Source organism: Octopus sinensis, linkage group LG1 (genome assembly GCF_006345805.1).
Source record: "Octopus sinensis linkage group LG1, ASM634580v1, whole genome shotgun sequence".
Classification (NCBI taxonomy): domain Eukaryota; kingdom Metazoa; phylum Mollusca; class Cephalopoda; order Octopoda; family Octopodidae; genus Octopus; species Octopus sinensis.
Window position 1 is genome coordinate 112,381,835 of NC_042997.1, and position 25,572 is coordinate 112,407,406.

The 25,572-nt window shown below is 37.3% G+C and overlaps 1 protein-coding gene across 1 annotated transcript in view; it reads right to left on the minus strand.

Moving 5' to 3' along the window:
- LOC115212270 (hydrocephalus-inducing protein-like) overlaps positions 1 to 25,572 on the minus strand; it is a 158,402-nt gene that overhangs the window by 12,978 nt on the left and 119,852 nt on the right. Inside the window, exons 31-39 of the mRNA XM_029781112.2 lie at positions 24,517 to 24,724; positions 22,458 to 22,673; positions 20,403 to 20,572; positions 19,142 to 19,340; positions 16,809 to 17,075; positions 13,611 to 13,780; positions 10,450 to 10,585; positions 6,010 to 6,312; positions 3,674 to 3,837 (exon numbers count right to left, since the gene is read on the minus strand). Coding sequence (XP_029636972.1) covers positions 3,674 to 3,837; positions 6,010 to 6,312; positions 10,450 to 10,585; positions 13,611 to 13,780; positions 16,809 to 17,075; positions 19,142 to 19,340; positions 20,403 to 20,572; positions 22,458 to 22,673; positions 24,517 to 24,724 — 1,833 coding nt within the window. The remainder of the gene's footprint in view (positions 1 to 3,673; positions 3,838 to 6,009; positions 6,313 to 10,449; positions 10,586 to 13,610; positions 13,781 to 16,808; positions 17,076 to 19,141; positions 19,341 to 20,402; positions 20,573 to 22,457; positions 22,674 to 24,516; positions 24,725 to 25,572) is intronic.

The following is a 25,572-nucleotide window of genomic DNA, read 5'->3' on the forward strand; positions in this document are numbered from 1 at the left end:
ATTCCAAGATGTATGGAAGTTTTGAAGGATGCAGTGTCCCAACAGCTAACAACTGATATGGGTAGTTTATTCCATGCTTCAGTGATTCAAAATATCAAAAAAATTGCTTCCAAAAGTCATTGGTGTTGTGTTGCTTTTTGATTTTGTGTGTCCATAAGTGTTAGATATAGGACTCAAAAAGAAGCCCAAAGGGGAAGGGATGTATGATATGGCGTGTCTGTGTAAAAGCATGTATGCTTATGCCTATGTGTCCACAGGTGAGTGAATTATAGATGCAGGTGCATGTACAAGTAAGGCTAAGTTTAGTTGTATATACATGTTTCACGGTTTGTGTATTTGTGAATGTGAGTTTCATGTATATTGTAAATGAGCATGCATGTATAAATCTGTGCATAGACAAGTGAGTTTATATATATATATGTGTGGGAGGGGTTGTATGTAGAGTACTTTTCTATGTATAAGAGTAATATCAGATGTAATTATCTCTGAGGACAGGTGCATGTACAGGTGTATAAATATGATTAAGTATATATATATATATATATATATATATATATATAGACAGATAGATAGACATACATACATACATATATAGGTAAATATTTATGTGTTGGGTATGTTCGTTGCAGTAGGCCAATGAAGCACATTCACTGCCTATGGCTACCTGATATCATCCAAGATATTTATATAATTGTCACTGATTCTACCTTGCGAATTCTTCAGTGTACGTTGAGCATATAACAAATGACAGAGACGGCAAAGGGAAAACATGAGAAACGTTGTGAGCAATAAAGTTTCTCATATATTCCATTTTCCATCTCTATCATTGTTATATATATATATATGAATAGCCTCGCCTGGCCCCCGTGCCGGTGGCACATAAAAAGCACCATCCGATCGTGGCCGTTTGCCAGACTCGTCTGGCACCTGTTCCGGTGGCACGTAAAAAGCAGCCACTACACTCATGGAGTGGTTGGTGTTAGGAAGGGCATCCAGCCATAGAAACATTGCCAGATCATACTGGGCCTGGTCCAACCCATGCTAGCATGGAAAGCGGATGCTAAACGATGATGATGATGATATGTATATATAATATATATATAGACAGATAGATAGACATACATACATACATATATAGGTAAATATTTATGTGTTGGGTATGTTCGTTGCAGTAGGCCAATGAAGCACATTCACTGCCTATGGCTACCTGATATCATCCAAGATATTTATATATTGTCACTGATTCTACCTTGCGAATTCTTCAGTGTACGTTGAGCATATAACAATGACAGAGACGGCAAAGGGAAAACATGAGAAACGTTGTGAGCAATAAAGTTTCTCATATATTCCATTTTCCATCTCTATCATTGTTATATATATATATATGAATAGCCTCGCCTGGCCCCGTGCCGGTGGCACATAAAAAGCACCATCCGATCGTGGCCGTTTGCCAGACTCGTCTGGCACCTGTTCCGGTGGCACGTAAAAAGCAGCCACTACACTCATGGAGTGGTTGGTGTTAGGAAGGGCATCCAGCCATAGAAACATTGCCAGATCATACTGGGCCTGGTCCAACCCATGCTAGCATGGAAAGCGGATGCTAAACGATGATGATGATGATATGTATATATATATATATATATGCATATTTATGTATATATATGTGTATATATATATGTGTGTGTGTATATATATCTATATACATGCATACATACATATATATACATATAAAGCTGCAAAAATATCACAGAAAATGCTACTCAGAGTTTCATGCTCCCATTCGTTGGACAGTCGTGATTAAGAATGGGACAAGAATTAAGATTATATGTATAAATATATTGTACAATTTACGTTGACTAATACACATTTGAATTTGGTTTCATTTTACTGGTGGTTTCAACTAAAGGATTTTTTTAGGAAAAGGTGAATTAAATATCATACTGTGTAAAATTGAAAAAACCTTAAATCAAAAGTAAATTTTAGTTTAGAAGGAAACACATACATGCTCAGAGCAAATTAATTAATGTTAAAATAAGTTTAATTAAAATTAATTAAAATACATCAAAATTAATTAAAATTAATTAATGTTAAAAGAAATTTAATTAAAATGTACTCTGGGCATGTATGTTTTTCCTTCTAAAGTAAAAGTAAAATTTATTTTTGATTTAAGGTCTTCTTTGATTTTACGCAATACGATATTTAATTTTTTATATCATCGTTTCTGAAAAAAAAAAAACTCCGTTAGTTGAAATGACCAATGAAATGAAACCAAATTCAAATGTGTATCTGTCAATGTATATTATACATTATATTTATACATATAACCTTAATTTGTGTCCCATTTTTAATCACAATTGTCAGACGAATGTAAACATGAAACTCTGAGTAGCATTTTCTGTGATATTTTGGTGATGTTTTTGCAGCTTTAATAATAAAGCATATTACTCTACCTCCAGTATTCAAGTACTATTTTTCCCCACCTTGTTTCACATGTATGTGCTTACTTTGGTGTCTATGTATATATATATATATAATATAATAATAAGAGTAAATAATTTCTTTAATGGTTTTTAAACAAAGACCACAATTATTTACTGGTAGAATTCGGTATGTAAATATAGCCGATTAACGGCAGGAACTTCTGTAAAGTTAAGTATATATATTGTATATAAGAAAAAGGGACAGGCAACAGGTTGCTTGACCGCATACCGAAAAAGTAGAAATAGCAGTCAAGAATGCTTATTTCTATTTTCCACAAGTGGGGCTCCACATACGACAAACCCTGCAATAAACATCTTTATCAGAAATAAAATTTTTTAAAATCTTAAGTAAATTTTGTTTAATCTGCACAATATCGAAGACATACTGTTCTCTGTGTTTCTGTAAGAAAAAACCTTGAAAGATTACTTTGTGTCTTCCACAATGCTAGTTGAGGAATGGTTGCTGTGGTTTTCTTGGGGTTAACTGAAATCAACCCCTTATAAAGACTTATTTCATTACTTATTCATTGCAATTTAAACATTTTAGTCTGTTAGATGTGTAGAAAAGGCGTGTTATACTCTTTTACTTGTTTCAGTCATTTGACTGTGGCCATGCTGGAGCACCGCCTTTTTAGTCGAGCAAATCGACCCCAGGACTTATTCTTTGTAAGCCCAGTACTTATTCTATCAGTCTCTTTTGCCGAACTGCTAAGTTACGGGGACATAAACACACCAGCAGCAGTTGTCAAGCGATGTTGGGGGGGCAAACACAGACACACAAACACACATATATATATATATACATACATATATACAACAGGCTTCTTTCAGTTTCCGTCTACCAAATCCACTCACAAGGTTTTGGTCGGCCCGAAGCTATAGTAGAAGACACTTGCCCAAGGTGCCACGCAGTGGGACTGAACCCAGAACCATGTGGTTGGTAAGCAAGCTACTTACCACACAGCCACTCCTGCGACTGTTATATTAAAGATGTCCACTTCTTTTACAGATTCTTTATTAAAAATTGGTGATATATAATGACTGATATAACGACTGGGTTAGTCAAGGCCCTGCCCCCACAATCAAGCAGATGGGAGGAGGAAGATGACAAGAGGAGGGGAAGATGATAAGAAGAGGGAAAATATGATGAGAGGGTGAGAAGAGAGAGAGAGAGGAGAGAAATATGGTTGTACCTGATTGTCTGCTTGCTCCAATTGTAAACCGGAAGAAGTTCTGTGTACTTTGTCTTGTAAGGGATGTCTCGAATAATTTTATCGACAGGCTTGGGAGGATCTGCAATGCCGAATAAATTGTAAAAGATGCCTGTCCCGTCTGGCAGTGGGAACAATATGGATCCCTGTAAAGACAAATAATGTTGTAGACAAAATGATCGGACAACCATCAAGGGAGAAATAAATATAGAACAATGAGTTACAATGAGGGTTCTAGATGATCCGATCCACAGACATGTGTGCCCTTAATGTAGTTCTCAAGGAGATTCAGCGTGACACAGAGTGTGACAAGACTGACCCTTTGTAATTACAGGTACAAACTCATTTTTGCCAGGTGAGTAGACAGGAACAATGTGAAATAAAATGTCTTGCTCAAAGACACTATGTGCCACCAGCAGGAATCAAACTTACAACTTTATGATCCTGAGTTGAACTCCCTAACCACCAAGCCATGTGCTCTCACTTATACGATAACAAACCAAATACTGCAACCACTAAGCTATGTGTCTTCACCCTATATCTCACATTTCCATCCTATATCACAAACATTAGTAAAAAAAATCATATAGTTTCCTTCCAACGTTTTTATTGGTTCTTTAAAACATTATTTTTTCTTCTTCTTATTATTATTATTATTATTCAAATTACGATGAACGTAAACAAACAAATGAAGTTTGCTTTAGAAGCATTGAAATGTCTTAGAAAGTTAAAGAAGTGATTTTAAATTCTCAAACACAAGATAATGCTAATAGGCGGCGAGCTGGCAGAGTGGTTAGCACGCTGGGCAAAATGCTTAGTGGTATTTCGTCTGTCTTTACATTCTGAGTTCAAATTCTGCCAATGTCAACTTTGCCTTTCATCCTTTTGGGGGTCGATAAATTAAGTACCAGTTGCATAGTGGAATCAATCTAATCAACTGGGCCCCTCCCCACAAATTTCAAGCCTTGTGCCTTTAGTAGAAAGGATTATTATTATTAAGAGGGCAGTGCATGCCATCAAAGTAACACTGGAGTCAAATATATGAAGCCCAGTATACCCATCATCACTACCCATCTGATAAGGGTACACCAGGCACATGCATCACAACCATATGTGCGTGACACAGTGCTCTCATATCAAGAGAAACAGTGCATGACCATAAAGGTGGGGCCCAGTTAGAAATTTCTTCAGGTCGAGTAACCCATCCCACTCAAAAGGTCCCTGAATAAGGGTTGTTTAAGGATGTTGAACAAATCACTCATGTTTCCAAAGGTGAATTATCCAAACCCCAAAGAATTCCTCTCAACACATGGTTATAATGCTCCCCTACTACTCCTGCTTGTAATCAGAGATGTATATATCATCAGTCACTAAGGGACATGCTCAACCGGCTAAGGTCAAACAACTGACAAGCAAATCTGTGGTATTGAGCAGAATATTTGCTGTAGCCCATGTTTTACACCAAGAAAAAACAATGTACATGATAACACTTCAAATCAGTCAATATCAGAAGCCATGAGAGCCACTGCCTGGTACTGCATCAGGGCTTCTTCTTCTTCTTCTTCTTCTTCATTGTTGTTGTTGTTGTTGTTGTTGTTGTTGTGTTGTTGTTGTTGTTGTTATTGTTGTTATTGTTGTTATTATTATTATTATTATTATTATTATTAGGGCAGCAAACTGGTAGAACCATTAGCAAGCCAAGCAAAAGGCTTAGCAATATTTCATCCGTCTTTACATTCTGAGTTCAAATTCCACTGAAATCAACTTTTCCCTTCATCCCTTCAAGGCCAATAACATAAGTACCGTTGAGCGCTGGGGTTGATTTAATTGACTTACTCACTCACCCAACATTACTGGCCTTGTGCCAAAATTCGAAACCATTATTAATATTATTAACTATTTCAGTGGAACTCTGCTTTACGCACAGCATATAAACCCTCGACTTGTTTTATTTATCTTTGCGAATTTGTGTTCTATACATGGGAAACCACACAACTATGCAAAAACCCACCAAAAATTTTTTTAATGATTTAAGGGGTATTTAGCTGTTATTTTTAGCACATCTCATGACCACCGCATACCTGCCTTGTTTGTTTGTCATTTTCTCACCATAAACACATTTAAAGGTCCTTTGCTAGTATTTAAGCAAAAAATTCTATGATTTAAAAACAATGTTTGAAAAATTATTTTTTAATTTTGAAAAATTTTGAAAAATTTTTTTAAATCTTTTTTTTTCATAATTGTGTGAATTCCCATATGTAGAACACACATTCTGAAAATATGCTTAGAGCAGAATTATGCCACTATTTTCTATTTACCGTATGTTTCTTGCCATCGGCACCAGTCATCCGCATAGGTTTGTAGGTAATTTCATAAGCTTTGCTGGCCTGGGGTTCCACAACAAATTTCAAAGGACCTTGCCAATAGATTCCATCAATTATTGGTCTCAGTTCCCAAAGTTGGTTGGTTTTGTTGCTGATAATCAGGTTCTTGGTTTCCTTGTGTCGGACATGAGTTTGGAAGTTGCAAATATCCCGAACAGTTGGCGTCCCTGTACAAGTTCCTGTCAGCGTCAGTAACAATGGTGGGTATTCTCCTTCATTCACATAGCATGGGATATTCTGGCAATGACAACAATATATACACATATATATATGTGTGTGCAGGTACACAAATATTAACAAGAGAGGATGGATTGAACATGTTTCGTTACATTTCACTGCAATTGTTTCAGCACATCATTACCAGCTGTTAATTGCTGAATGTTACATATATTATAAATAAGTTGATTAATTCAATCAGCAAATATAATAGCATTTGGTAGCCAATGCTTGCAGAGAGGCTTTGAAAAGCACACTATAAGTTGTTTTTTTTTTTACCTGATTGTGTGTGTAAATATATATATATATAGATATATATGTATATATATATTGAGAAAAAAGGTCGTCAGAATTTTGGAAAAAATCTTTTTATTTCTTCATTATTATTAGCACCTTCCTGTTGTTTCTCAAACTTGTCAAATAGAATTTTGTGAATGTATAAACAGCTTGTTCATTTTTGGGGGGTTTGTTTGTTTATCTATCTATCTATCTATCTATCTATCTATCTAACAGCCTACCTACCTACCTATATTTCTATCTATCCATCTCCATTGTCATGGAACCCCCCTCCCCCCCAAAAAAACAAAGTTCTCTTCTAAGCAAACCCCTCCCCCAAAAAAAAACATTTGTTTTATATATATGAACAAGCTGTTTGTATATTCACAAAATTTTATTTGACATGTTCGAGAAACAAATGAAAGCGCTAAAAATAATGAAAAAATTAAAAGGTTTTTTTCCAGTATTCTAACAACCTTTTTTCTCAATATTTAATTTTTGTACACCACACCCAACACTCTATACGTACGTACACACACACACACACACATACATACATACATATACACACACATATAGATCCAATATAGGTAGAATCAGCACAAAAATACTCTATCCAATGAGGGATAAATATCAGTTTAATATGCAGCTGAAAAAGCTAATAGTTTCATGCTTTTATGATACTTGAGCAGGCCTATTTATAAAACATGCCCTGTATCTTAAAGCTATCTTTCAGGCTCTGTTTATGTGTTATGAATATTTTAATACCAAGGACGCTGGACAGTGATGAAAATAAATGTCTGGAAAAAATGTGACAAAGGTTGGTGCAAGAAATGGAATGAGAAAAAGGAAACAAAATCAAGAAAACTAAGATCCTCAGCCTCAGATTGTAGAAAGCCAATTAAATATAACTGGTATAGAACAAAATAACAGAAAATATATCAAAATTTGCAAGGCAGCAACTCAATTTGACAAAAGAAATCTGTCCATGTGTTTACAACTGCTAAAAATTTCAGATCTGGAATTAAGCAGTGTGTTAGAATAGCTAGATCTAAGAAGAATATGAGATCTTTCTGCTATACGTAGGTTGCATTTCTTAGGTCCATTAACATATGGCTTGGATTTCTCACCTATTCTTCAATTAATTGAACATTTTGGGAATCTTTTGCTTGCATTTGAGATTATGGCATTTTTGCATTCTTGAGCTTATTGGCATCTGATAGCTAGCCCTGGTTTATCTCTGGATTATGTCAGTAGAGTGGAAAGGGTCTGTGAGGTGCCATGCAAGCCTTATTGGATCTAAAATTTTAGGTTGTGAAATCACCATTGAGACAACTATCCGATGCTATGGTTGAGTAGGAAGGAATCATGGTGAGCACTGATGAAGCTGGCTGTTAGTGCATTAACCTCATGGACAGACATTGCCGGCATTTTGCATGGGCAGTGGTCAATGATGGTTTTCTTGGTCATGAGGGGACAGCCATTGTCATACATATATAAACATAGATACACACACACAAACAAAGTAGAGAGAGAGAGAGAGTAGTTTTCTTTGTTGTGAATTTTCATTCAGAAATGATAATAATAATGAACATGTAAACCAGTTTTTCACAAAAATTAACTGTAAAAAGAATTAATAATAATAATAATAATAATAATATAATAATAATAATTTATGAAGACTGGCATATCTCTACGGGAAGGTAAATAGACAATAAGAAGAGTGCAAAGTGATTTGTAATAGAAATTGTTTATTTAATGGTTTGAACACTATTTCAACAGATTGTGCATCTTCTTCAAGTTCAAAAGGTGAAATGGAAACAACCACATAATTCAAAATATAAATGAGGAAATCCTGTGTTCCTATTTTTGATAGAATGACATCAGAAGTTTTCAATTTCATAACTGGTAAAAGGAAAAAGAAGAAGAAAAGAAAAAAGACAGACGAGCTGTTGAAATATTGTTCAAACCTTTAAATAAGCAATCTCTGTTACAAATCGCAACATGCTCTTATCGTCCAGTAATAATAATAATAACAATAACAATCATCATCATCATCATCGTTTAACATCCGCTTTCCATGCTGGCATGGGTTGGACGATTTGACTGAGGACTGGTGATCCAGATGGCTGCGCCAGGCTCCAATCTGATCTGGCAGAGTTTCTACAGCTAGATGCCCTTCCTAACACCAACCATTCTGAGAGTGTAGTGGGTGCTTTTAAAGTGCCACCGGCATGAGGGCCACTCTGGCGGTACTGGCAATGGCCACGCTTGAAAATGGTGTTTTTTACGTGCCACCTGCACAAGAGTCAGTCCAGCAGCACTGGCAATAACCTTGCTTGAATGTTTTGTTCACGTGCCAATAGTAGTAGTAGTAGTAGTAACAACAATAACAATAAGTGCTACCTGACTGGCTCCTGTGCCAGAGGCATGTAAAAAGCACCCACTACACTCTTGGAGTGGTTGGCATTAGGAAGGGCATCCAGCTGTAAAACCCTTGCCAGATCAGATTGGAGCCTGATGCAGCCACTGGCTCTCCAGACCTCATTCAAACCATCCAATTCATGCCAGCATGAAAAACAGACGTATGAATAATAATAATAATAATAATGATAATAATACCAGCAAAAAAAAAAAAGTAACACCAGAGTGGTTGACAATGGGTAGGACAGTGCTGTGCTTGAAAAACATTGACAAAGGCAATACTAATTACAGGCCGATATCCTGTTTGTCACTTACATGGACATTATTAACTGGAACAGTCGCAGAGTCAATGTACGAATATCTGGAAAAAATGGAGTCCTGCCACATGAGCAGAAGGGTTGCAAGTGTAAGTGCAAAGGTACCATGGATCAACTCCTGATAGACAAAACTGTACTTAGAGACTGCAAGAGGAGGAAAACTAACTTAGCCATGTCATGGATCAATTATCGTAAGGCATATGATATGATTCTACATTCTTGGATTATGGAATATATGAACCTATTTGGTATTGCATCGAATGTTGAGCGATTGCTTGGACCTGACGGTATACGGAAGAAATTTAAGGACAATAGAAATCAGGAGAGGCATCTTCCAAGGGGACTGCCTGTTCCCACTGATCTTTGAACTGTGCATGATACCACTAACACTGATTCTGAAGAAAGCAAAGGCTGGGTGCGTATTCATGACCTCAATCTTTATGGTAAGGATGAAGCCCAGGTCAGTTCCTTCGTTGATATAGTGTATACTATGAAAGCGTATGGCATATTACCAGTCAATGTACGCCACTCACCCAGAAAGAATATAAGAGACATCATGACAATATAGCAAGGATTGTCCATTGGACACTTTGCCACAAGTATGGACTTGACAGAGCAAAAAAGTGGTACGAACATAAACCCAAAAGCATCATCGAAAATGGTAATGCAAAAATCCTGTGGGATTTTATGATTCAATGCAACCATGAGATAGAGAATAGGAAGCCAGACATAGTGTTAATTGAGAAAGAAAGCAAATGATGCTGGATCATAGATATAGCATGCCCCAGCTGTGACAAGGCATACGATAAGGAAGAAAGGAAAGTCGATAGATATAACAGGTTAGCTTGAGAGGTTAAGCAGTTGTGGTCGCTGAAAAAGGTGGTAGTAGTATCAATAATTGTCGGAGCCTTGAGAACAGTGAGTAAAAATCTTGAGAAGTACATGGAACAAATAGGGGCTGCAATAAGGGCAGAGCACTTGCAGAAAACAGCACTGCTTGGAACTCCTCAAATACTCAGGAAGGTGCTCGAGAAAATAAGAGGTGTTACCTTAGTTCACTGTTAGTGAACAGCTGGCACCGTAGTACATGTCCAGCATTAGAAGCTGTGCAAAGACAACAAAATAATAATAATAACAATACCTTATAACGAATATCGCGCTGTATCTTCAGGGGTTTAAATATCACCTCAAAGATAACTTGCTTTCCAACAATCATATGACACTGAACAGGAGAAATGTTAAAGTCTGGAGAAAGCCTGTCTATATCCCATCGAATTCTGAAAAATAGAAAAGAAAAATACACAGAATATACAATGAATCATCATCATCATCATCATCGTCACCACCATCATCATCATCATTTAGCAATCCTGTTCCCTGCTGGCATGGGTTGGATGGCTTAGCAGGATCCAGGGGCACCAAAGAGTGTACTGGGTGCTTTGTTTTTCATGGCACCAGCATTCGTGAGGTCACCATGTACCTCAGAGGACCTCAAGCGGGGAGGGTAGGTTTGTGGGTGGTAGTGGTGAGAGGAGATGGGGTGGGGGTAGAGAATGGGGGTAGAAACTTTGAAGAGACAGATAAGAGATGGGGTATCTGGGTGGCTCCTTGAATGGGGTGAGTAGGAATGGGTGGGGATGGGGATGCAAGGTTGTACAGGGAGGAGATGAGGGGATAGGGTGGCAGCCCACAACTGTAAAAAGAAAGTTGGGTAGAGTTGCAGGGTGGATAACTGATGAGTCACAAGGTAGGGAAGGTAGAGGAATGCAGAAGAGGATCCAGATAGTAATGAGAGAGCTTCCAGGAAGAGGAAATGGTTGGATAGGCTGCAGAGGTGGGGGTGGGGGGGGGCAAGAGAGGTGGGTGTAGTGCCTAATGAGAGGTAATTTGGTTCGGTTGAGGGGGAGGGGGATGAGTCAATGCTACATGTGTCTCATGATGATGATGTTTGTAATATATACATACAGATGTACACACACACACACACACACAGACATACTTACAGACAGACAGGCAGACTGCTGCTGCTGAACAATGAATGATGTAATGCAGTTATACTGCACAGCACAGGTAAAACAATTGAAATTCTAAATATGACATCACTTACATCATCCACTCTCTCTTTACCTACTCTGTGTAAGCACTCATATATATATATATATATATATATATATATATAATTCAAATTATTACATTATATAAAAGGGCTTAGTAAAATAAATTACTTTGCCGCATACTGAACTCATTAGAAATAGCCTTAAATTCGCCTTAAATGGTCCCTTTGCATACTGAATACTTGGTGAAATTGATTAATTAATTAATTTTACCCTCAATTATTGAAATTATAATTCATCTCTCTCTATATAATGCCTCGGATTTTACCGAAAAAAGCATAGTGTTTACTGATTTTAACCCACGCTGGTGGAAAGGGGAGAGCAGAAATTCTTCGCTTGCATTTTTGAGTTTGTTGGCACTGTTAGTTCCGAGCAGATCTTCAGAAGCGATAAGAAGCCGAAAGGGTATGCTCCCACTTTCAGTGTTTTCAAATCCAAACCAGGGAGTTCTGAGCTGATGATAGAAATGTCGAGTTTGACTAATCTTGAAACGTACGTTCTCAAATAACCTTTGCATTTGATTTTTTAATGTCTCTACCCCCATACTTTCGTGAGTTGAATTGAGCAAACACTATATGAGAGAGGTTTTCTTTAAGTATTAGAAATAGTTTTAAAAAAGTGTTTTTAGCTGCTATTTCTAATGAGTTCAGTATGCGGCAAAGTAATTTATTTTACTAAGCCCTTTTATATAATGTAATAATTTGAATTCGCCTTAAATTTGCATACTGAATACTTGGTGAAATTGATTAATTAATTAATTTTACCCTCAATTGTTGAAATATATATATATATATATATATATACAGGGTGGACCAAAATGATCTGACACATTTGGAGGCTTAATAAAAGCACAGAATAAGAAATAATGAAAAGAAAAATTTTATTTTCTGAATGTACATATAATGCCATTTTATTTCATTAAGTTTTAAAAATTAAATCAGCTAAATGCTTCCCATCATTGTCAACACACTGTTGGAGACGTTCATGAAAGCTATCGATAACTCTATGGATCATTTCTTCTGGAATGGTTGCTATTTCTACACAAATTGCACATTTTAATTCATCAATAGATTGAGGGCGATGACTGAATACTTTTGATTTTAAATATCCCCACAGGAAGAAATCACATTTCACCATTCCAGAAGAAATGATCCATAGAGTTATCGATAACTTTCATGAACGTCTCCAACAGTGTGTTGACAATGATGGGAAGCATTTAGCTGATTTAATTTTTAAAACTTAATGAAATAAAATGGCATTATATGTACATTCAGAAAATACAAATTTTCTTTTCATTATTTCTTATTTTGTGCTTTTATTAAGCCTCCAAATGTGTCAAATCATTTTGGTTCACCATGTATGTGTATATATATATATATATATATATATATAAATATATCATCATCATCGTTTAACATCCACTTTTCATGTTAGCATGGGTCAGACGGTTCGACTGGGGTCTGGGAAGCCAGGATGCTGCACCGGGCACCAGTCTTATCTGGCAGTGTTTCTACAGCTGGATTCCCTTCCTAATGCTAATCACTCCATATAAGTAAAAGTAGAGATAAGCAAATTAGATAGACAATATATAAAGTATATCAAATACATGAAATACAAAACAAATGTATATATATATATATATATACACACACACATTATAAAATGATGGAACTTTGAACTTTGCTCCTTTAACACCTCAGATGTAAGAGCTCTTCCCTGAAGACAGTAGCTCATCTCATTCTATGAGGGAATCAATCAACAACCATTATTATGGACTACTGAGCCCCCAGAAACAGCTGTTGCGTTTGTAATACTCTTCCTCAATCCCTTTAGTTCTTTATATCTTTTGCATTCTATGTAAGTCAGACCTTTTTTATATGCATCCATATATATACACAATATTTTGCATATCCTGTATTTGATGTACTTTATACATTGACCTGTCCAACTTGCTTATCCCTGCATTCATTTCTCTCCACACTCAAGTTTGAATCTCTTCAGTCCTACTAAGTGTATTCTGTGCAGAATATACTGATCTATGAATTATATATATATATATATATATATATATATATATACACATACACACGCATACATATATATATATCCCATGCATAAATAAGAAATCCCTCTCCTTCCCACACTCCAGTCTCTCTCTCTCTCTCTCCTATGTATAAAGCTTCCATACTTAACGTTGATGTCTCCAGTGTTGGTGACAGAAACTTTGCGGGTGCTGGAACTTTGCAGAACAACGGCACCAAAAGGGATGGAATTAGTCTCCAAATTTAACTCCATTGCAAGACAGAACCCTTTGATCAAGAATAATGGCTGAGATACTCCTGCCTGTTCCAAACAAACCTGGAATATGGCCAAAAACAAACAAACAGAATCTTGTCATTGATTGTTGTATGAAGGAAACATTCTGGAAAACACAAATAAAATAAATTAAAATAAAACATAGGTGCAAATGTGGCTGTGTGCTAAGAAGCTTGCCTCCCAACCATGTGGCTCCTGGTTCAGTCCCACTGAATGGCACTTTGGGCAAATGTCTTCTACTAGCTTCAAGCTGACCAAAGTCTTGTGAGTGGATTTCGTAGATGTGGTATGTGTATGTGTATTTGACCCCCACCACCACCATCACCACCACCACCACCATCACCACCACCACCATTTGGCAACTGGTGGCAGTGAGTCTACACACCCATAACTTAGTGGTTTGGCAAAAGAGACTGTTAGAATAAGTACCAAGCAAAAAAAAAAAATAAACAAGTACAGGGATCAATTCATTTGGCTAAAAATTCTTCAGGGCAGTGCCCCAGCATGACCACAGTCTAATGACTGAAACAAGTAAAAGATAAAAGATAGAAATAAAATAATTGAAAAGTTCATCTTTTTGCAAAACAGAAAACATTAATTGAAGAAAGGAAAGTGCATTATTTTCTAAATTACAGGTGGAAATCATCATCGTTTTAACATCTAGCTTTCCGAGTTAGATGGAATTCATTGGGGGAGATTTCTTTCTATGGCTTGATGCTCTTCCTGTCACCAACCTTCACTAATTCCCAAATGAAGTGATATTTCCTCCCATGGCCAGACAAATTTTCACAGAAGACAAGAAACTAAGGACACGGCTGGTTTACAACCATCGCATGATGCTAGGGCAACGAGATACACACACACACACATACGTATCTGCATATATATATATATATATATATATATATATATATATATATATACACACACACACACAAACACACATTATATATATAATGTGTGTGGTTGATGTTAGGAAGGACATCCAGCTGTAGAAACCATGCCAAATCAGACTGGAGTCTGGTGCAGCCTTCCAGCATGCCAGCCCTGGTCAAACTGTCCAACCCATACCAGTATGGACAATGGACATTAAATAAATGATGATGATGATGATATATATATATATATATATATATACTTAGAATGTTATATGGCCAAAGAATGACGATTGTTTTCAGACATATAAAACTTCTGAGCTGTATAGGTGGCTCATCAGATTCAGATGGCTGAAAGCACATAAACCTCTACAAGAGAATGCAGGAAACTGTCATGATGAGTTAATTTGGTAAATGAAAAAAATTCCAGAATAAGACTCAACCGGTAAAAGACTGGCTGAGGCAGAGTTTTCCGCTTAGATCAGCTCCAGTTATGCTGAAGATGGCTGATGCTGGCAGCATTTCCCTAGTTAGCAAACAGGGAATTTCATGTCTCCAACATGAATTTCCTCTTATGAGGGCACTCACTAAACATCTTGTTTTTGGAGTTTAAATATATATATATTTCATGTCATGCTAAGAAGTGGTGCACAGTACTGGAATTTTTGACTCGAGTATCTTGAGTATCTTCATAAGTGGAGTCTGGACTGATTCATTTGTACTGGCATTGAGTTGTATTAGTTGTAATAATGAAGTCAAACCAAATAGTGATATTCTGAAATCATTTAATACATATGTTTCAGGTCTGCACAACATATAATAGCAAATATATCCATTACATAAACCTTCCTCAATCAAAGCAATTCAGAATATGACTAGCAAATGGAGAGCGTACATAATCTGTTACATTTCAGACACAATTGGAACTGATCAAAAGAAGATAACTCTATCTTGCCTGGAATGGTAACTTTCTGATTGGCCTAACTAACAACTACAGTATATATATATGTGTGTGTGTGTGTGTGGAGGTGCAATGGCCCAATGGTTAGGGCAGCGGACTCGCGGTTTCGATTCCCAGACAGGGCATTGTGAGTGTTTATTGAGCGAAAACACCTAAAGTTCCATGAGGCTCCGGCAGGGGGGGGGGCGATCCCTGTTGTACACTTTTGCCACAACTTTCTCTCACTCTTTCTTCTGTTGGCCTGCTCGCTTAGCCAGCCAGGTGGCGTCACTTGAAGGCTAAAACAATGCAAAGCGCATTGTGACCAGTGATGTGTAGCAACATCTGATAGCCTGGTTGGTCACGGTGATATATATATATATATATATTTATATGATGATGATGATGGACTCTCCCATCTCGAAGATGATGTAAGAGTGTTCTATTTTTTTCTGAACAACCTGCACAAATGAATTGTTTATAGTGATTAAATTGACGTTGCCTGAACAGGTGCACTGTGCACCAGGCATCAGGTGTTAAGTGACTGCAGAAAGGTGTGAGTTGAAGTGTTTTGCTCAAGAACACAATGCACCCCCTGGTCTAGGAATTGAAACCATGATCTTGCAATCATGAGTCTAACACCCTAACCACTAGGCCAGGTGTCCTCATATATATATATATATATATAAATTAGAAAAAAACCCACCTTTTATCAATTCAAAATGAACAATTAAATTACATATAATAGAAATATTTATATTAAAATAATAATATATCGAGATTAAGTAAATTGCAAAATAATAATAAAAACGTATATATTTGGTAGAATAACGACACGTGTTTCGTGGCTATATTTATATATGTAATTTTCTAGATGGTGTAATTTAATTGTTCATTTTGAATTGATAAAAGGTGTTTTTTTTCTAATTTTTATATATATATATTATATTTTGTGAAATTTGATTTAGTATTTCTAAATTGAATTTTTCCCTGTAAGTTAGGAATAATATTCCCTCAAATTATTATTATTATTATTATATATATATATATGTGTGTGTGTGATGGACTTCTTTTACTTGCAGTTCCCATCTACTCCCAAATCCACTCGACAAAGCATTGATCAGCCTGGGAAGACAAGCCCAAGGTGCCATGAAGCAGGACTTAACCTAAAGCCAACTGGTTGGGAAGTGAAATACTTAACATTGCAACCACAACTTCACTTGTCTTGTAATATTTTCCTGGAAATAAAGTTTACCTCTTCTGTAAATTGAGGAATTCTTGATTTTGGATTGAAGACAATTTGTATCTTTGCACTGCCACTCAAAGCTGCAAGAGTAATGGGAGCCGCTGGGAAAATGGTCAGCACTCCACTTTCTTTGAGTTGAGTACAATTTGGAGTACAAACAATACTGAATGTAACAGAAGCTGGAGTTCGGTTGATAATTGGAACAGTCCTTTTAATGACACTGCCCACTTCATAAGAATCAAGTCTCACAACTTTTTTATGATCTGCTACTTCGACCTTAAACAGAGAGAAAAATAAACAATAGTTAAACAAGGCAGTGCCCCAGTATGGCCACAGTCGAATAACTGAAACAAGTAAAAGACTCTAAAAGATTCATAGATTAACATGGGGGGTTAACAAACTTCTTACATCGTTTGGCCCCTTCATGGTATTATAACTTTTCGACCCCCACCTCATTTGACAAATTTCAAATATAAAATAAAAAAGTAGAATTCATGAAAAAATTTCCTGCTTTAAAAGCAATAATTCATTTGTTCTTTTGTGTCATTACCACTTTTGGATCTTTTTCTTTTGATGGTCAGAATTCAACACAATTTCTAGTTAACTAAACAATTTGAAACTTCGTATACTGGTAGAATGTGTCAAAAGAAAACATTATTTTCACTTGGCTTTTTTGATAAATTTGTAATTTGTAAGTTCAACGTAGTTTAATTCTTCGAATTTTAACCAATGAATTGCCAGCATTTGAGCTCAAATCATTTGCTGCGTCTAAAAACTCAGACATCCTGTTGCAACGTAAACAGCGCACACACACACACACACGTGTTATTCATCCTTCTCTCTTCTGTCTGTCTCGCTCATCGATATTGATAAACAAACGAGGCATGTGCTAGAAATAACAGCCATATCTCTTAAATCAATGAATTTCGTTGCCCAACAAAAATATTAACGATATTTTTTTAATATTTTCTTTATTTTTTTTTACCGCAAAGGCTTCTCCGATGGTTTTGAAGGGCCAAAAACAACAAAAACAAAACAATAATATGCCTAAATCGGTCTAGAGTGGGATATGAGGGTGCACGTGGAGTGTGGGTCGTATTGTAAAAATTTGCGAAATATTTTTTCATAAAAGGATGCCCCAGCTTGTTGGAGGCTGTGATATAAATTGGGAAAAAAATCGACACCAGTGCGTAATTGGTACTTAATTTATCGACCCCGAAACGATGAAACATTGACCCTCCCCCATTTCTGGTTTATTTACGTTTTGTGTAAATTTGTTCCGGCAAGGGGCAAAACACAGAGGGGACAAAGCATGAGATACAAAAGTATTAAGTCGATTCTATCAACACCAGTGCGAACTCATGAACATGTATGTATGCTTGTGTGCGTATATGTATATCTCTATTTGTATGTGTGTGTACACTTATATATTAATTACTATGTGCTTGTGCAAATGTATATGCATGTGTTTGAGAGAGAGAGAGAGAGAGTGACAGAGAGTGTGTGTGTGTGTGCAAGTGTACGTGTGTATGTATCTGAATATATGTGTGTGTGTGTGTGTGTGTGTGTGTGTATGCGGCATGCGTCTCCTCGTTTGTTTATCAATATCGATAATGCAGCAAATGATTTGAGCTCAAATGCAGGCAATTCATTGGTTAAAATTCGAAGAATTAAACTACGTTAAACTTACAAATTACAATTTTCTCAAAAAAGCCAAGTGAAAATAATGTTTTCTTTTGACTCATTCTACCAGTATACGAAGTTTCAAATTGTTTAGTTAACTAGAAATTGTGTTGAATTCCGTCCATCAAAAGGAAAAGATCCCCACTTTTTAATATTTAAAGATATCTAATGAAAATACTTAACGAATTTGTTAAAGATTAATAAAAATCCGGTGAGATTATATTGATATGAGATGTGTGTTTGGTAATTATTAGTTATTGCACTGATATTTGGCTGGAAAGGGCCTGGATAATTTAGTGATGACCGGAAAGATTGAAGGGAAAAGAAGCAGAAGAAGAAAGATGATATGGATGTCAAGCTTGGTGGACTGGTTGGAAGAAAGAAGGATTTTAACATCAGAGACAGGAGCTGTTACAGAAAACAAAGAACAGAGAATTGTGGCAGAACTTGACTGCCAATGTCCTACATTCTGGGCATTGCATCTAGAGAAGAAAGAAGATTTAACTGAAGAATACTGAGTTTTAGCTTCAAACTACTGCATTCTTCCAGATTCAGTACCAAAATACTAAAATGAAATATCAAAAATTGAACTTTAATTAAATATTCTTTGAAAAAGAAAAACAAAAAGATGACACAAATATATCTCTCTGGTATTTTACCTGCATTTCAATACCTCGACCAATGAAAGTAACATTTTGTGTTGAAAGACCATTTATTAAGAATGGAACGATTTCAGTATATTTCATAGGTTTTCTTGGATAGAATGAAAAGGATATTGTAACGCTCTTCTTTGGTTCAACCTTGGTGGCTTTAAATTCATACATTAACTGTTTGGTTGGAGTGTAAAGACAATCCAAGCTAAAACACAGAAAAGGAAAATGGTAAGTTAAAAGAAAAAAAAAGTGTTAAAATTTGTAAAATAAAAATAGATTTGGTTGCAGTTGGGGGGGTTATGCCATTCAAGGCAGGATTGTTTCTTTCTCAGATTAAAAAAAATGAAAATTCCCATTTTTATTCCCAAATTATAATTCATTCACTTTTATATCCATTTTTCCATGCCAGCATGGATTAAATGATTACCGAAGCCTTGTTTTACAAACAGATGCCGTTCCTGCTGATAAGCTTTACCTGTTTCCCAGATGAAGGATCTTTTATTTCACCTGTTTTTTTAAGTACAAAATCAATGGATAACTTATTGACGGGGGAAATGATAACAGTATCACCACTTGTAGGTCAGTAATTTAAAGACACACACAAAAACAGCTGGTAATGATATATAGTGCTGACACTAGTCAAACGCAGGATCTCCCACCACTGCCTACTCATCATCATCTTCATCGTTTAACGTCCGCTTTCCATGCTGGCATGGGTTGGACAATTTGACTGAGGACTGGCAACCAGATGGCTGCGCCAGGCTCCAATCTCATCTGGCAGAGTTTCTACAGCTGGATGCCCTTCCTAATGCCAACCATTTGGAGAGTGTAGTGGGTGCTATTAAGTGCCACTGGCATGAGGGCCAGTCAGGTGGTACTGGCAATGGCCACGCTCAAAATGGTGTTTTTTTACTTGCCACCTGCACAGGAGTCAGTCTAGTGGCACTGGCAACGACCTTGCTCGAATGTTTTGTTCATGTACCAGTACGGTGACACTGGTAACGATCACACTCAAATGGTGCTTTTTACATGCCACCAGCATGGAAGCCAAACAGCTGCCCTAGCAGTGATCTCGCTCAGATGGAGCGCCACTGGCACAGGTGCCAGACATCGAATTTGGTTCAATTTCGATTTCACTTGCCCCAACAGGTCTTCGGAAGCAGAGTTTAGTGCCTACTCCATATGCAAAATCAAACAAAAGACAATAAAATGACTTTGTATGACTTAAAAAGAGAAAACATTGTCCACACTGTTTCGGACATCTCACCTAATATCCTTTTTGTCATTATTTCGAACTTGAAGCACAGCAATCTTCTGCTCCATGCCTGCCTTGTGAATGAAGGTGTTACCAAAGTTGTACGTTAAAAATGAGAACTCAAGGTTTGGATAACCAGCGTCACCAGTTATGAAGATGTTATAAGTTGGTCCATGGGCGATCTGAAGAGAATCATGAAGTTAGAAAATGACAGATGAAAGACATATTCTACAATAAAATATATAAAGATATTATCAGTTGCATACAAAATAGTGTGTGTGTTTTGTAATATACACCAAATCTGCTGTGACGTAGCATCTGGAGAAAGCTTCCCAATTTAATATCATCATCATCGTCATTTAACATCTGCTTTCCATGCTGGCATGGGTCGGACGGTTTGACTAAGGGCTGGCGAGCCAGAAGGCTGCACCAGGCTTCAATCTGATGTGGCAGAGTTTCTACAGCTGGATGCCCTTCCTAACGCCAACCACTCTGAGGGTGTAGTGGGTGCTTTTTACGTGCCACTGGCATGAGGGCCAGTCAGGTGACACTGGCAACGATCACGCTTGAGTGGTGCTTTTTACATGCCACCGGGACTAGTCTGCCAGCACTGTCATTGGCCATGACAACAACTTCACTTGATTCAACAGGTCTTCACAAGCGCAGTTTATTGCCCAATGATTGAAGGTTTACTAATCAAAATACATAAACTCTGCCTATGTGCAACTGACAATGTTCCCATTACAAGAACTGCATTTAATTTGTAATTTAAGGCAAAACTAACACCTCAGATTTTAGATAGCAAAATCTCAGAAAAATAGCAAAGGATGTGGCTCTGGACATTATTAGACTGTGCAAAACTGCAAATCATCATCATCATTGTTTAATGTTCGCTTTCCATGCTAGCATGGGTTGGACGGTTTGACTAAGGGCTGGCGAACCAGATGGCCACACCAGGCTCCAATCTAGATCTGGCAGAGTTTCTACAGCTGGATGCCCTTCCTAATGCCAACCTCTCCGAGAGTGTAGTGGGTAATTTTTATGTGCCACCGGCACGGGGCCAGTCAGGCGGTACTGGCAATGACCCCACTCGAATCTTTTTACACCTCGAAAAAAATGTGGATATTATCCTTGTGTAGTTGGGTGCTGTAAAATCAGCCATTTCCAGCATTTTCTTGCATTTTTCTCAAAATTACGTTTCTGACTATGGGTAGCAATCTTTCGGTCACGCTATCTCTGAGAATAATTGATGCAACAGGCTGAAAGTTTGCAGGTGTGTATTCTTTCGATACCTGCCCAGATGCTGTTCTAGTGTGATTAGATACACTTCATTTGTTCATCTTCCAGAGACATCTGAATGCTACTACCCAGGGGTCAAAAACGCTTGAACTGCTGCATATGACCCCACAATGAAATCTAGGTCAATTTCATCAATGTCTTTGATTCGGCATCTAGGCTGCACCCCAATTCTATCTTCCCATGTGGTTGGGAAGCAAACTTATCACCATACAGCCATGCCAGCACCTATAATACACCTATATAAACATGGGACTCCACAAACTGTGGTTAGGTTAGATCTCATGATGCTGGCCTCACACAGGAAATGATGAAAGACTTACAAAATAAGTTCAATGATGATGTTGAGCAGCAGACCCAGCTGACCAACAACAAGCAAGGAATATCTAATGTTAATCAGATGTTAATTAATGATAATGAATGATAATGGTTGAATATAATCATCATCATCATCGTCATCTTCATCATTTCCCCATGTTGGCATGAGTTGGATGGCTTGACAAGAGCAAGCAGGCTGGAGAGCTGCACCAAGTTCCATTTGTCTGTTTTGGCAAGGTTTCTACAGCAGGATGCCCTCCCTTATGCCAACCACTTAACAGAGTGTGCTGGGTGCTTTTTATGTGACACCAGCACCAGTGGGGTTGTCAAGCAGCTTGCAAAACAAAGACCTCTTAGTTGAGAGAGGGAATGGAACCAAGAGAAATGACCGTTTGCCAGGCGAATGGTCAGAGTGTGAATAGAATCCATTTTAAAGAACGAAATACAACAAACCTTCAAGTAAACTTTACATCCAGTCAAAGACAGTTTTTTACTGGGGCAGAAATCGATTTTGGACTCTTTTTTGAAACCAGTCTTAACAACCCCTGAAGGAGGGGTTATTTTAAGCAATTGACTTGCTTTCTCATTCAGGATCCACTTATATTCAAAATTAATTTTACAACTGTTTGATATAACCACAACCCTTGTTGACTTTTCATTAATTTCAACCTGGAAAAGACAAAAAAATTTTGAACAATGCAAAAACAAAAATATAAAAATGATTTTGCAAACATTTCAACCCCTGACTGAAGCCCAGAATGTAAGGCACAGTTAAACCCTTTTGTAAAACTATAGTATACTCTACAATAGGGTCTACTGGGGTTTTAACCCTTTCGTTACCAAACCGCCCAAAGCCGCCCGAAAAAAATTTTGGTTTATGAACCAAACCGCCCGAATTTACCTATTCATATTTAAATGAGAATATCAGGGCAAATCTCTTCAGTACATTCGTGAAAACACGTATTATACTTCGTAAACAGTTCAACTACAGTTTTGTACAATAATCGAAGTGTAATTTTAATTCCGTGAATTTTGGGAGATTTTTTTCCGAAATTTGTTCCTATTGGGTTTTCAAAGTTTGTAATTCTGACAAAAAATGGATACGAATTTCATTATATCAAGCAGCGAGTCAGAATTCGAAGGATTTTCTACTGAAGACCTTCATAAATCTAACTCTATGACTGAAAAAAAAAAGCACATGGTATTTGATAATGAATCTGATGTTTCATTTTCCGAAAGTGAAAACAGTGAATTCGAGAGCTCCGACAGCGATAAAGAAAACGAATTGGCACCTGAATGGAGTGAAAATTTTAAAAAACTGTTTCTTTCGGTGATTTTTCTGAAGAAACTGGACCAAGCCACAGACTTTCCCAGAAGGGTAAAGCCTTAGACTATTTCTATTTACTTTTTCGAATGAGCCTATTTGAAATCATTACAGTGAAAACAAACCGTTACGCTAAACATAAACAAAGCGAAAGAAAGGATAGTTTGTGGTTTCCCACAACCTTAAATGAAATTAAGACTATTTTGCCATAAATATCATTATGGGTATCAGAAAGTTACCCAGAATAACAAATTCTATCGTAAAATTTTGTTGTATACCCAATTGAATATTAGCTAATAACCCATTTTCTATAGCGATGTTTGAACAAAATTTTAATAATTTTATATTTTGTGGAATTTACCTGTATCTACCTGTAATTAGAGTCACTTTGTGACAAAAATTATAGTATAGAATTGGTTGAGAATATTTCATTAAATTATCTTCCAAAAATCAGATTAATATATCGATAAATAAAAAAGTTATAGTTGTTTAATGAAACCAGACTAAATTTATGACTACGTTAGAAATTAATTGAAACACATAAGGGGTGTAATTTGGTCAGAAATATAGTAACGAAAGGGTTAAGTAATGTCTATTGTAAGCTGCAATATGGTTAACTGTGGTTTACAATAGACATTTGTAGATTAGGTGTGGTTGTAGCAATAGGATAAACACAGTAAATGACTGGTATTTATTTTACTGACCATAGAGAAATTTGAACTTAGAATCTGAGAGTCCAATGGAGCACTGTGCTCACCTCTGAGTTAGTGGAGAGAGAGAGGAGAAAGAGAGAGAGGAGAAAGCAAGAGAGGAGAAAGAGAGAGGGAGAGAGACACACACAGAAAGAGAGAAAAAGAGACAAGGAGAGGAGAGAGAGAGACACACACACACACACACACACACAGAAAGAGACAAAGGAAAGAGAGAGAGAGAGGGGTGTGGAAAGAGGGGAGAAAGAGAGAGAGGAGAAAGAGAGAGAGGAGAAAGAGAGCGGGAGAGAGACACACACAGAAAGAGAGAAAAAGAGACAAGGAGAGGAGAGAGAAAGAGACAGAGGTTAGTTAATAAAATTAGGCTTAATTGCAATGACATTCATTTAAAGTCAAAAACAACCGAAATTTGTTTTTAGATTTCCTTCCAGAGAATTAAAAAATATGGATAAAAGAAAAACAAAAAGGAAGATCTTACAGATCCAAAGTCAATTTCATTGTCGCCTGTTTTGGTAAGTTCCATGACAATCCCCTCTGAATCAGTACAGAAAACAGCACAGTTTATAGAATAGCCACCCCCTTTGATGTTCAGCTGTAAAGGGGCTGCCTTTCCCGTCACAATACATGATGCGTTGAAGCTGACAATCTTTGACACCAAAGGCAGGAAATATATACTGATGGGAAACCTGTTGACAGAGCAGAAACAAGAAAAGGTTTGAAGTGAAAAAAAAAAGAGAATCAATATTCAATAAGTGCAGAGTGACAGTGGTAAGCAGTGATGAGTAGAAATACAGACTTGTTACCAGTTTGTAGTGGGGGAAAAGAGTAGCAGAAGATGTTGAGGAAGCAGATGAAAGAGGCATGGGGACGACTTCAAAGCAAAACAATGGGAAAACATCGGATTCATCATCATCGTTTAACGTCCATTTTCCAAGCTAGCATGGGTTGGACGGTTTGACCGGGGTCTAGGAAACCAGGGGGCTGCACCAGGCTCCAGTCTGATCTGGCAGTGTTTCTACAGCTGGATGCCCTTCCTAACGACAACCACTCCGTGAGTGTAGTGGGTGCTTTTTACGTGTCACCGGCACAGGTGCCAGGCAAGGCTGGCATCGGTCACGTTCGGATGGTGCTTTTTACGTGCCACCGGCACGGGTATCACAACTACAATTTCCATTTGATTTTTGTTTTGATCCAAGGTAAACACAGTAGGCCGTCCTGTGATCCAAAGCACTTTGAATGGGCAGGGGCTGCTATGTGAAGCTGGTGCAGGAAACAGCCATGAACTCACGTTATTTGTCAGGTCACAGCATATCTCCAGAGGTCTCAGTCTTCTGTCATTGCCCCTGTGAGGCCCAACGTTCGAAGGTCATGCTTGACCACCACATCCCATGTCTTCCTGGGTCTACCTCTAGCCTGGATTCCTTCAACTGTTTGGGAGTGGCACTTCTTTACACATCTCTCCTCATCCATCTGTAGTACATGACCATACCAGCACAAACGTCTCTCTTGCATACCACATCCGATGCTTCTTATG